At 37.4% G+C, this 13,416-nt stretch overlaps 2 protein-coding genes across 3 annotated transcripts; one reads left to right on the forward strand and one right to left on the reverse strand.

The window, feature by feature from the left end:
• Positions 1-521: 521 nt before the first annotated feature.
• rskrb (ribosomal protein S6 kinase related b) lies at positions 522-8,074 on the reverse strand. The gene is made up of 12 exons (XM_079486263.1): positions 7,827-8,074; positions 6,856-7,131; positions 6,670-6,753; positions 6,436-6,504; positions 5,847-5,916; positions 3,843-3,950; positions 3,242-3,282; positions 3,090-3,117; positions 2,634-2,723; positions 2,371-2,459; positions 2,088-2,198; positions 522-1,738 (listed from the first exon to the last, which is right to left on the reverse strand). Exons 1-12 carry the CDS (start codon positions 7,851-7,853, stop codon positions 1,397-1,399), a joined length of 1,335 nt encoding a protein of 444 aa, XP_079342389.1. The 5' UTR covers positions 7,854-8,074; the 3' UTR covers positions 522-1,396.
• Positions 8,075-9,080: 1,006 nt separating this feature from the next.
• mrm3b (mitochondrial rRNA methyltransferase 3b) lies at positions 9,081-12,720 on the forward strand. 2 transcript variants are annotated; one of them, XM_079486015.1, is made up of 5 exons: positions 9,081-9,505; positions 9,678-9,922; positions 10,011-10,178; positions 11,258-11,512; positions 11,580-12,685. In XM_079486015.1, exons 1-5 carry the CDS (start codon positions 9,111-9,113, stop codon positions 11,594-11,596), a joined length of 1,080 nt encoding a protein of 359 aa, XP_079342141.1. In that variant the 5' UTR covers positions 9,081-9,110; the 3' UTR covers positions 11,597-12,685. The 2 variants fall into 2 exon arrangements, with proteins under 2 accessions (XP_079342141.1, XP_079342140.1); XM_079486014.1 differs by having other exon boundaries at positions 9,084-9,505; positions 11,258-12,720.
• The last annotated feature ends 696 nt before the right edge of the window (positions 12,721-13,416 follow it).

The following is a 13,416-nucleotide window of genomic DNA, read 5'->3' on the forward strand; positions in this document are numbered from 1 at the left end:
CATTTTATAGTTACTATATGCAACGGTACCTCTTTAAAAACGATTGAATTTACATATTAATTCACTTGATAACATTTAAAATAATTGACATTACAAACAACGCTCTTTTATTTGTGGCCTATCATGGAAATAGCGTGGCCGTTTTAAATGTGTGCTATTTAAGTCCAATGCCTGTAGTATGTTTCATTCAAATAATTGTAGTGTCTTCTAAGCCTACAAAACAATACATGATTATGATGGCTATCTTTAAAAAGAAGAGAGATTGTAGCTTAATAAAGGCCGGCGCTGACACAGCAGAACTGTTTGCCCTGGTGGGCGGAGCTTTTGAAATGTCCATATATCAAATACAAACTGACCCTTCATCTACCTGCTCAGCTAGTTCACATCTGTACCTGTACCTGTTGTAGGGATGTTTCCATGTATTGCATTTACTGTAACTGTGCATCAGCATGTCTAGTATTATTGGGACGTTCACAAAGGAACTGGCCACAGAACATTATGACAACCTGCAATATATTGTTCAGTAATATTTCAACTTTTATTTTGTGTTTTACACAGGCTGAATTTGCTAAACGTATCGTTTTGTCTTTAAAAAGAAGCAGTGATATAGAATATGAGAACGGTCTCTCTCTAAACAAGACAAGGTCAACCGTGGGGATCGATGCGACTGGGGCCTCAACCGCAGCCAATTTAACAGCAGTAAAAACATTAGGAAAATAAGTATTGCATATATAAACACTTCTTTTTATAAAGATACAAAACATTTTTCCCAAATGCTTTATGTGTGCTTATTAACATGCAAGCACAATACCAAGTAGATTTTTCACTCATGACCAATAAACAGGCTTTCTCAAAAGCCGTTTTGTAGAAGGTTACAGAGTATCTGAGACTTAACATTTTTCCCTGAGGGTTTGTCTTTATACATTTATAAAAATATTATACATTTAGAACAGTATAAACTTCATATATGTAGTTATTGAAATAAACTGCAGTGTTGGTTTACAAAACAGTCAAAGTGTATAACAAACTATCAACCACATTTCACAAAACGTCTCAACAAACTGTAAGGAATTTAGTGTTGCGCTAAACCGTCGCAATAAAAATGAAATACACAACAAGTACCCCTACATTTAATTCTCTTTCGTTAACTTTTTAGTCTTTCATCTCGTACCATGTCTTACCCAGATGAATGTGAGCTTTTATGCATGTTTATGTGACATAGTAAATCCTGACTAAGTCTTAACCTTCCCCGTAGCTCAACTGGTAGAGCACTGTGCTGGCAATAAAACACATAGTTTTGTAAAACATAAACCTTGTATGGATTTAAAGTCACTTTGGATGAGAGCATCACTCAAATGCAAAAATGTGATCTAGCTCACTGGCGTCTCTCTGGTACTTAAACAAAAACCTCTCTTTTGGAAGCATCGTCTTGGGGTACATCACGGCTTTGCATAAGCGCTTCAACTCGCTCCATGTTGGCTAATGTCGGTGACAGGTCTGAAGCCATAGGTGTGCAGGGCAAGTTTAAAAGGAAGTCAGAGTCGAAGTTGGAAAAGGGTTCCAGAGTCAGGCCTCGACGGGCTTTGGCAGGGCGGTCGGGCCGGTTCTTCAGCTCCAGGATCAGGTCCATGGGGGTCTTTTGGAGCAGATGGGAGTCAAACGGTGTGCCGTGGAAAAAGGTTTGGCGCTTGAAGCGGTCCAGTGTCCGTAGGCGATGTGTCGGTGTCTTACAAAGAAGCTGGGAGAGGGTTTGATTTCAGATGACATTGATATATAAAAATACATTTAAAGTTAAACTACATATAATGACACATCTCTTATCTATACATGCTATGTTTTGTGGTTCTTTACTGTAACTGACTGTCAAATAAAACTCTACATTGCCTTTTTATTTCACCTATTTATTTTGGGCCATTTGATAAGAAACAACTGAGACTAAATCAATACTTGAATGAGCAAAAAACAGAACTCTCTGCTGCGAAACCCCGGTACAATAAAATATTCTCTAGATCTTGTTATTAAGTATTGGCCTCTAGGGAAATCTATTTTGGGGAATAAACCATCAGCAACAGGAGTTTGGCAATCACCTCTGTGAGCAGGAGAGCTAAAGGAGGAGAGAAGTGTTTTGGCATCTCGTAGGGGAAGCTGCGGACCCTCCACAGCATGCTGCAGTGGTCTGGCTCCGGAGACACAGGAAACTAAGAAGGATGGGGAGAGGCTTGTTTAGAATGACTTGGCAGAAAAGTAAACAAGAGAAATTTACATTGGGTTACACATGCAAAACGCCCCTGAGGCATCATCCACTAATTTATTAAGCGTGATCTAGACATTATAGCATTCACATGCATCTGACATGCCTCATGACCTCACCTTGCCAGTGGCCAATGCAAAAAGAAGAATCCCAAGAGACCACCAATCTGCAGCGTGGTTATAAGGGCCACCGCTAAGAACTTCAGGAGCTGTACAGATAGAGGTGCATTCATAATCTTGTTTACATTTAAGACATAACTGAACATATAAACATCTTCTCATTAGCTAAGACACAATTTATTAGTCAGGTGACTATGTTATGCCATTAATAATTCATGAAGATTTTTTATTTGTTTGCATTTCTTTTTTTATTAAAGATTTACCCATGTATTGGATTGTTCCACATATAGTGAAGGCCCTTCCTCCACGCTCAAGACGGCGGGATAAACCAAAGTCAGCCAGTCGTAGGTGACCTTTAAAAACGACAAGGGATATAAAGAAGCAAAATATATATATTTTGATTAATTCTTCACATAGTTCTATATGATCTTTGTGACTATACAGTGAGCATTGTGTTGTTTGTTGTATTGACATTTCAATTTTGACATTTTGCTTTGGCAGGAAATATTGAGATAATGCAGAAGATTTCTAAAATAACAAACCTATTTCTTTTGAAATACGCTTAATGTCTAAAATGTTATTGCTCTTCATAATAATGCCTCTTGTGTTTCTGCTATTCTTCTATTCTATCTAGATGTTCTGGAATATTCCAGGTTTATGTGACAAAAACAAGACATATACTGCCCTCTACTGGAAAGCATAAAAACAGCCTGTCTTACCTTGATCTGTTAGGAGGACATTCTCCATCTATTTAAATGTAACAGTAAATATATTTGAGACATTTTTGGGTTAAGATCATTTATCTTTCATTTTTAATATAACACATTGGTTGCAGGTTGAATAATTATAGCTACCATAAAACAGTCCATACCTTCACATCACGGTGGATGACCGCACAGTCATGAAGGAAGCCTGCAAGAAAGCGTAAAACACATTACAATAAAATAAAAAATAAATCCTATATAATGTAGTTTACAATATATATAAACAAGACTTTTAATAATTTCACTATTGCAATTAAATGAGCAATGAAATGTAAGTTGAATCTGGTATACATAAAATCATCCAGATTTTTGTTCAGAAAGAAAGGTCCACCGTTTTTTATTTTACTTTTCAGATAAATTATTGAATTAATGAACTGAATTGAATTAGATAGTAAATTACTCATTAATCTCCTTGTGTCATTTTTGTAATGTGAAAAATGCTATCACAGATGAACATACAAAGACAGAAATGTCATTAATACATAAACCATTTATTCGTCTCCCTAAAAGTGTAAAACATTGTGGCTTGAGTTTTGGGCAGGATGTTTTTTTGTCCAACCAAATGAAGATAAAACTTAGAAACCTGTTTGGAGCTGAAATTAATTTCACATTGGGTAACAATAGTGACACAAAAATTACACATTGCAGCCGCTGTACAGGAAACTCAGATATAAATTCAATGTAGCTTTAACAAAATCCAGTTCTTACCCAATGCAGAACCCATTTCAGCCGCAAAGACTTTCACTACATCCTCTCCAAACTGACCAATCATCACCCAGTATGTGTACAAGTCTCCCGTGCTGCAGTATTCACACACTAGAGAGAGAATAAACAGAATCAACTGGAAGTAAAAAATCCAACACTCCACACCCAAAACAACTAATACACAGACAGAGCAAATGAACGCAGGGAAAATCTGTCATTTTGGGAGATGACCAGGTTCATACTACATCAGTTAGTAGGAGCATATGTCTTAAACACAACTCATACACGAATATACAATACAGACAATAAAGGGAAGAACATCACAGTCAAAATAAGCACACAACATTCTGTGTAAGAAAAGAGGATCTGGGCTTAAAGTCTTTGGTGATATAAATACATTTCAATAGTGATCTAGACTGAGAGTAGAGGCAGAACGTCACAGAGGCAGAACGAAAAAAGAACATGTGCAGGTCCACGATCACAGTAACATCTTATAGCTAGGAGAAAGCATTGAAGGGGTGAACATCACAGTGGAAAGAGGTCATTCACATGCACAAATTCAGTTCGGATCAGTGGGAAATCAGATCAATCTGGGCAGGAAAAGTACTTGAGGTTTGAGGCATCAACAAGGAAGCGTGACTAATAAGCAAATGAAAATAGCTGCAGTTCTGCAAATGTATATCATTGAGTGTCAAATCACTTTAACATGCAATTTCTCTCGCTTGAGCTACGCGTTCTACATAGCAAATGTGCCTTACTTATGTTTATCCGGTTTGACTGGCTAGTGTCTACTCAACAAGAACAGATCGCCAATTTCCTTAGTAAGGAATACATTAAGTATTTGTAGGTGGTTGTAACCTACAAGAAGTGGCATGAAGTCAGCACCATGGAGAGTGCCCACATGTTTTACCCCATGAAAGTTCACCCAAAAGGAAAATTCTGTCCTCATTTGCTCATTCTCTTTTCATTTCAAACCTGTATTACTTTATTTCTTCGGCAGAACACAGAAGAAAATATTTTGGATAATTTTGGCAACAGAACAATGGTGTTATCCCAAGACTTGCATTGGTTTTGTGTCCACATGATAGAAGTCAATGGGTGCCGTCACTGTTCGGTTACCAACATTTTTCAAAATATCTCCTTTCAAGTCCTGAAGCAGAAAAATAGTCATACAGGTTCGAAATGACAAGAGGGTGAGTTAGTTTTTGTGAACTATCTCTTTAACTCTATAAACCGCATAAAGATTCCTTCTTTGGCATTCTTGATCTCATACCAGGAATACAGAAGCCACACATAATTAGTGCTAAAATATTAACATTTAATGATAAAGCGTTTCATAAAAAAATACTTTCTCATTGTGTAAGTCATTCATAGGCTGATACCCCAAAAAATGGTATCATAAAACGGTCAGTTCTGGAGCTTGGTGCTGATTGGCTGAGCCGACTTCTAAGCCGTTATAAAATACCCTGATTAATAACAATGACCGCATTACATAGCTTAAATATAACTTCATTTACATTTACCTTGCTGAGCATATGGAATAACAGTTTTATAAAAGCAGTAAGCCCCACAAGGCAGTGGGTTACAGTGCATTTTATAATAACCGAGGGCCTTGTTGCACTGGGGCTTATTGCTTTAGTAGAGCAATACTGTCAATTAAATTAATTGCGATTAATTGATTCAGAAATACATGTTTGTGTTTGAATAATATAAAGTATGTGTGTGGCATGTAAGAATATATGTATTATTATTTATTTATATGTAATTAAATATAATTAACATTATGTATTATAAATAATAATTATTTCTTAATTAAATACATTTAGAATTGTGAAAAATAACGTATCAAAAGAAGTAATTTAAATTTAGTGTGGAGGAGCTCCAGAGAGAAGGTGAAAAAAACACATCACAGACATCTTTGTAGGTTTAGGGGTCTTGTGACACCTGGTGTAAGGGTAGATTGACTTTCTGGTGGGGAAGAAATCACTGGTGTTCTGAATCACTCACTAATGTAGATGTGCCGCTGGGTCTGCCAGCAATCCTTCAGGTCATGTACAAAAGGGTGACGGACCTGACGCTGCAAGGCAACAGTTTGACAACAAGAAAGGGTTTCACAACAAGGCTGTTCCCATAGCACGAAGATAGTGGGTTTGATTACCAGAGAGCACACATACTGATGAAACCAACGCAGGGAAAGTTCTGTTATCATTTACTCACCCTCTTTTCATTTCAAACCTGTATAAATGTATTTGTTCTTCTAATCACAAAGTAAGATATTTGCAAGAATGTCAGTAACCAAACAGATCTACCTCACATTGACTCCCATAGTATTCATTTTCTCTATGGCAGTAAATGGGGGATGAGATCTGACATTCTTCAAAACATCTTCCTTTGTGTTGAGCTGAACTATCTCTTTAAATGCAATGGATAAAAGCATTTGAATGACATGTAAATCTAATCAATCTTGAAGAGTTCAAACTTAGTCTCTCCTTGCACTCACAGTGATAAAAAGACGTGCTTATATACCGTATCCTGTACCGAAATCGTAAGCATTGTTTTTCAGCATATTAGCATTCTGCATTTATTCCATTCTCACCTGGACTATTACTTCTTCTTTTGACTGCTCCAACACTCCCAAGCGCAGAATCTCACATTTTGGAATAACCTACATCAGCCAGACGTTAACAAACGTCGATTTTTACTATGCTGACATTCTTCGTTAAAACATAAAACTGACTAAACATGGAAAAACATTTGTCATTACAACTTTCCTATTATTATAAAATAGCAATGATAAACTTTTCATTGGTAGTGTAGTTCCAGTTTTTACCTTAACTGCATATGTATTTTGCTTTGACTTATCTTTAACCTTTAAAATGGGACCAAAAGATCCTTTGGCTATGTAACCCAGGACCTAAGGGTTTAATGTAAAATATAATACAATTAGGAGACAATGAGAAAATATAGACATTTTGGAACTGAACTTATTTTGACTTTTGCCCTAAGCGTCTCTCACCTGAAAATGTTCATGTCCCGGCACATTGCGGTGGGGGAATTCTGGCAGAAACATGTTAATAAAAGTGGGGAGACTCCACTCCATACGCAGTTTCTCAGGGCCGGACATTGACGAGAGCAGGTGGTCAGGGATGGATGGTTTCTTGTCACAAATCATTCGATGTGACTGGATTCGCAGAGGGCTGACTCGCCATAGAGCAGCTGGCAGAGAAATACCCACAGTGGAGAAAAATTTCCTCCATCCGGATGCGTGCGAATTCTCATCTGGCTCTGTATACTGCAGTAAATGTGATAAGAGAAACTAAGCATCATTAAATAATCATTAAGCTACATGGTTCCTGTGTCACTCATCTTTCAGAGCATGTTCACACTTTTTTTTGTTGTAACAAATGCACTGTTAGTCCGAAACGTATGGAATAATAATTATTAATTATAGAAACGTAGAGTTGGATTTATACTGTTTTAACTGGGAACTATAGTGGTCTCTATGTGATTGATTATAATGTTATCTGGCAGATGGTATCCAATAGCACAAATTTTGTACACAACAAAAAGGAATTTTGAAATGGTTTTATTGGAAAAAGCTAATGGTCCTAATGGTATTTTAATGGCACAATTCAGAATTTCTTTGATTGTTTGTCTTACTGTTTTTTAGCAGGGTTATTGGCCCAAAAAAGTCTAAAAATATTATAGAAACATTTTTGAACAATTTCTAAATATAATGTATGTTCAGCATTTATATATTTAACATTTAATATTGTATTTAAACATAATTTAATACTCTAACCAAAAGACGCACAATAAAGCTTAATGCATTCAAGTTTAAATGATTACATTATTATTCAATGGTGAATGTAACTTAAACTGATCGGTTGAGACTTAACTAAAGAAAGATTTTACCAATACATGTAATGGCTTCTGTAAAATACATGTGCTGAAAAAAGGGTAACACTGTTATATTAAACGACCTACCTTGTTCTTGCTTCCATCGGCACCCATCACATTCGCTTTGCGTGAAATATCACTTAAACATTCGGTTTATTCAACATTCAGTTCATTCATGTTTTGTTCTGTAGTTTCAGATCTGGCAGTGATCTATCGGCCCACGTGCTTTATTTTAAAATCTCTTGAAAGATGTGAAGACAGGGCTACATCTCACATTTCAACATGCAGACTATTCTTCCATTTGTTATCAGCCTGAAAGATATGGCGACAAAAACAAGATAATCTCTTACAACGTCGACGACTGTGCATCCACCCACGTTGTAGACATCCAATGAGATTTTTCGCAGAGTATTTAAACCACGCCCACCGGGAGCTGTCCGGTGCTGAATTATTCACGTGCATCTACATCCACATACATATCTGCACGAAACACCGTCAGTGTGAGGATGAATAGAATTACATGCATACGTTGTTTTTGCTGTACTGTGGAAAACGCAATGAGAAAGCAAATGTGGTGCTTTGTCGTTTAATTATTGTGAATTTGTGTGAAGAAAAACGGGATGGAAAAGTAAAACATGACGTAGTGTTGTGACTGCTGATCTGTTCATCATCGGCAGATTGCATACAACGTAACCATCGGATTATCTCCTGAACAGCGTCCTCGGAGATTGGACACAGTGCAAAACCATAACTTAATCCCCCTAACACATCATATACTGTAGAAACATAAATGTGTCAACTATCTGCAGAACTATGTATTAGAAACAGTTTCTGCACAATTGCCCATAATGCTAGAATGAAGATGCTGAGCGACGCTGAAGTAATTCTTCCACAAAGACCACATGTGACTTCTTGAAAAACACGCTTGATGCTTTTAGGGGAAGGAATATTTTTATTTAATTGTCTAAAAAACGACCCACAATGATATCATTGAAATTTCATCAAGCTTCCATTAATACAATACAATATTTATAAAGCACATTTAAAAACACGGGAGACCAAAGTGCTGTACACATAAAAGAGAAACATAAAACACACAAATAAATTACAAAATGAACGTAAATCAAAGTTAAAGCCAGACTAAATTAAAAGTTACAAAAGACTTTCTGTGACAGTCCCACGGAAAGAACATTTAATAGGGAACTTCCGCCTGTTACGCGAAAGGATATGTCTCATGAATATTAATAAAGTCATTTGACGTTGCTCTACGTTCTTCCAATGGCAAAGACCTTTTTCCTGAATACTTAATAAGTAGGCGGTCGCTTCAGCTGCGTCAATTCACACCCCGGAAATTCAGAGGTTGTTGTCAAGATGGCGATGCGCATTGCAAGCATGAGATGTTTGTCCCCGATATTCCAGTCAGTTTTAACATCGCGATGTAATGTATTACAGATCAAACGATATGTGCGTAGACGTAGACCAGTGTCGGTGTTTACGTCAAACCACGAGTCTACAGAAAATGCGGAACAACTTGCTAACGTAACTCAATTCAATGAACGTTTATTAAATGAGAACATTCACAGAAGCCCAGAAAATGCGAGATGGGGGTCAGAAAGTGTCAGTCAGACACACGACGACAATCCGGAGTCAGTCCAGTTTTCTCGATCATCGCGGGGAATAGTGACGAACGCCACCACATTGCCCCGTTATGGAGAAGTTGATGGTTTTCTGTATGATAAATCACGACCCGGTGACAAGAGTCTGACGTAAGTTAGTATTATACATTCTCTAGAAACCATCAACTTTCTATGTGTATAATAAAAGTAATCTACAGTAAGAGATACGTTGTAAAACAATAGACAGTTTTTCACTTAATGGGAACAATAACAATTTGCATTTAAGATGGGACTAAATAAAAAAGTGCGTTTTATTATACAGGAGACTTGTCAACATAGCTCGATCTAAGAAGCTCCGTGAGCATCAAGGTAAAGTCGTTCTAGAGGGAGGACATCTCATCCGCTGTGCTCTGGATGCAGGGGCTGTAGCACAGCATGTCTTCTTCAGCTCTGTGAAAGCGCTGAGGGAACTTCCCCTAGATAATCTGAGGCGAGCCAGTCTTGTGAAAGTTAAGATGGAAGACACCAAATTCTGGTCTGATCTTGACACCTCTCAAGATGTAATAGGTAAGTTGGTAATCAGATATTGCCATACATCAACATCTGAGTTTGGATGGTACAATTAAATCATGTCTGGCATGGTCTCTCATTGCAGCCATATTCAAACGTCCGGTGGCCTCTCATTTGACATTTCCAGAGGAAAGGTTTGGCAGGCCTTTGCCTCTCACACTGATTTGTGACAACGTGAGGGACCCGGGAAACCTTGGCGCGGTGTTGCGGTCCGCTGCGGCAGCTGGATGCCATAGTGTGTTGCTAACTAAAGGTACTAACAAAGCCAAGACTTTCTCTCTCCAATAGAGGGTATGCATAGACGTCACTTTCCCACTTGACACGCCCCCCTTGAGCGCCAGGACATGTTCCCCTGAGTGGTAAAACACACAGCAAACTTGCTGAGGAGAATAGGAGAAACAATGAATCCGGGCTTAAAACGCTATTATTTGCTGAAATTACAAGCAGCTGGGCTCATCGGTTATCCTTATGGCCTTACAGTGATTTACAAAGGAATCAGGTGTTCCTGGCTGGACACTGAAATTTTGCGCGGAATTGTTATTGTAAGCAGTCATTTTGCTGAGTAGGGGACGCTCCGGCGTGCTCACGTGGTAAAGTGACGACACATCCATACACTCTTTAACTTCTTTTAATTATAGACTGTTTCATTGGACGCACATGCCTGGCCTGAAGTTCCGTTCTGTGTTTGGTTATAAATACATAACAATTTATTGAATATTTATTTTATATGATATTAATTTATATTTTATTGTATCACATTAAATTAAAACTACTCAACAGTTATTGATTCTGTGCGTACCTTTTCACAAAACAGTCAGACTAATATAAATAATATAACTTGATAATCAGAAACAAGTCCACCTTACATTATGCAATAATAAATCATTTTATGGGCTCGTCACAAACTTTCAAAGCTAATTTCACAACAAATTTCAGTCAGTTCTGTCGCATGATGTATTTGTCTTTGGTATCGGTGCCTTTTTACGAGTACGAGTGCATGAGCTTAGTTTCGAGCCCGATACCGGTAACCGAAAGGGCATACAAGTTCTGTAAATACTAAAACCCATGAAGGGAACTGAGACATGGTTGGTGAGACAACCAAGATACATCTGAAAATGAACAAGTACCAATGCTTAGATTTGTGTAATAACCATGCTTGTGTTGTTCATTGAAATATTTTAATACTCATAACTTTAAATAGTTATTTTACGAACACTAACACCGTTTCTACACCGGACACAGTGTGAGACGCGACAATCCCTTAAGAACAAGCCATGTGTTGTGTGCGGTGTAGATACGGTGTAAGAAACGTCTCTGGTCATCTCTCCTCAGGTTGTGTTGATATTTGGGAGCCCAAGGTCCTAAGAGCAGCCATGGGAGCTCACTTCCGTCTCCCCATCATCCCAAGCTTAACATGGAGTGACATTTCAGATAAACTGCCCACTACAGCCACCATTCATGTAGCTGATAACTCCTGTGTGTCTGCTCAAACCCCAAAAAAACCAGCTGATTACGGTTGGGTCAGAGGTCATCAATACCCAAAGAAGGCGCAGTGTGACGATGACGGTGATTCTGAGGATTATGAAGGTAGCAGATGTGCACACACAAGCAAATCCCTCTACACTCAATATTATCACACTGACTGGGTTGCCAGGCACACAGGCCTCGTGATCGGTGGAGAAACGCACGGCCTGAGTCAGGAAGCATTGCGATTGGCTGAGAGGACTGGAGGCCAGAGGTTATTAATCCCCATGGTGTGTGGTGTTGACAGCTTGAACTCTGCCATGGCTGCAAGTATTTTGCTCTTCGAAGGAAGAAGGCAGCTGCAGCTACAGATAAGAGGAAAGTTGACAGAGATGACAGCTTCGTGAAAACAGGATGTTGAAATATGAAATGCATCACAGTCGTATATATGTGCTCTTAAAGAGTGTGTTTTTTATGTGCGATATAGATATAAGATAAGATTGATTAAAACTTCATTCAGAAGCAAATTACATTTTAGGTGATCTTTGCTTATATGAAAAAGCTTGTATTTTGTCATGTGTCATTCCAAACCTGCATGATTTTCTTTCTTCAACAGAACACAGAAAACATGTTTTTCAAGAATGATGGTAAATGAACAACATTAGCAGCCATAGACCTCCGTTGTATGGACACAAAACTTCTGAGACATTTCTCAAAATATTTTCTTCCGTGTTTCACTGTTATGTACAGGTTTTGGGTGAAAGATGATGACAGAACTTTAACTTTAAGAAAGACAGGTATGCAGATGAAACCAGTGAAAGTCCTCACTGACGTACCAAAATGAATTTACATCCCAGTATTTAAGGCATAATTATAACTCGGGGGACTGGAGCACTTTGCTTTAAAATGAATTCTTATGAATTACAATGTTACTCTGTCCCAAAAATGTTCTTCCGACCTGTTAAACATTTTAAAATCCTGAGTGTATTTGAGAGGGTTGCTTGCCACTGTCATAAAGGTTTTTTTCTTTATTTCGATCGCACATGTCAATGAAAAATCAGGCCTTAACCAACCGCCTCTGCATGCCTTCATGTGTTATTTATGAAGAAATGCTGCATTTTAATCAGCTGAGTTCCTCATTCCCTGCACTTCTCCAGACAGCAGATGAAAGGCTTCCCACATACAAGAAATCATTTAATCATTTAAATTTCTGTTAAACAAGGAGGTTTCCTTTAAAGCTTGTGAAACTTTGTTTTGTGTTCAACTGCTTTTACAAAAAATAAAGGGCACATTTATAAACACATACATGTATTTATTAAAGACAAATCTGTAAAATAAAAACCAGTTAATGTTTTTATATATATATATATATATATATATATATATATATATATATTAACGATATATCAATGTAAACATACATGCAAATATTATAAATAAATATGCAAAGTACACAGACATATATTGTGTAAACACAAACTTTTATTCTGGATGCAATTAATCGTTTGACAGCCCTAATACACACAAGGATAGAACAAGTATTGAACAGTAATGATCAATATTTAATGTTGCAAATTCAAAGGCAATAAAAGCACCACTTGTGGCAACCATGCCAGAATAAAACCACTTGGGGGCGCAAGTGTATTTTACAATTTGACACGTTTTAAAGTTGTATGATACTTCTCATTGATTATCATACTCATGATGAAGTGACTTTGCGCATGTGAGGATCTGACAGCACTGGACGCTGATGAAGTTGGAGATGGGGACCAGCTGTTGATTAGGAGGGAAAGAGAAGCTCATCACAAGCAAATTATATATAATCTGAGCTTTAATTGTATATATTCATAGGCAGTTGTTTTCTGTCTATTGGACGTCATAATTACACATTTTTAGACCTGTGTTCCCAATCGACAATAGGCGGCACATTAATATAAAGGTGACGTTGAGATCATAATTTGACAGGACATATATATATATATATATATATATATATATATATATATATATATATATATATACAGCTG

Source organism: Barbatula barbatula (assembly GCF_947034865.1).
Source record: "Barbatula barbatula genome assembly, chromosome: 22".
In the NCBI taxonomy this organism is placed as follows: domain Eukaryota; kingdom Metazoa; phylum Chordata; class Actinopteri; order Cypriniformes; family Nemacheilidae; genus Barbatula; species Barbatula barbatula.

Coding starts and splice junctions, on each gene's coding strand:
- rskrb (XM_079486263.1), bottom strand. CDS start 7,853: ATGGGTGCCGATGGAAGCAAGAACAAG. Junction 6,505..6,669: donor AAAATACATATGCAGTTAAG/GTAAAAACTGGA, acceptor TGGCTGATGTAG/GTTATTCCAAAATGTGAGAT. Junction 1,739..2,087: donor TAGCTCTCCTGCTCACAGAG/GTGATTGCCAAA, acceptor ACCCTCTCCCAG/CTTCTTTGTAAGACACCGAC.
- mrm3b (XM_079486014.1), top strand. CDS start 9,111: ATGGCGATGCGCATTGCAAGCATGAGATGTTTGTCCCCGATATTCCAG. Junction 9,506..9,677: donor CCCGGTGACAAGAGTCTGAC/GTAAGTTAGTAT, acceptor TTTATTATACAG/GAGACTTGTCAACATAGCTC. Junction 9,923..10,010: donor CACCTCTCAAGATGTAATAG/GTAAGTTGGTAA, acceptor CTCTCATTGCAG/CCATATTCAAACGTCCGGTG.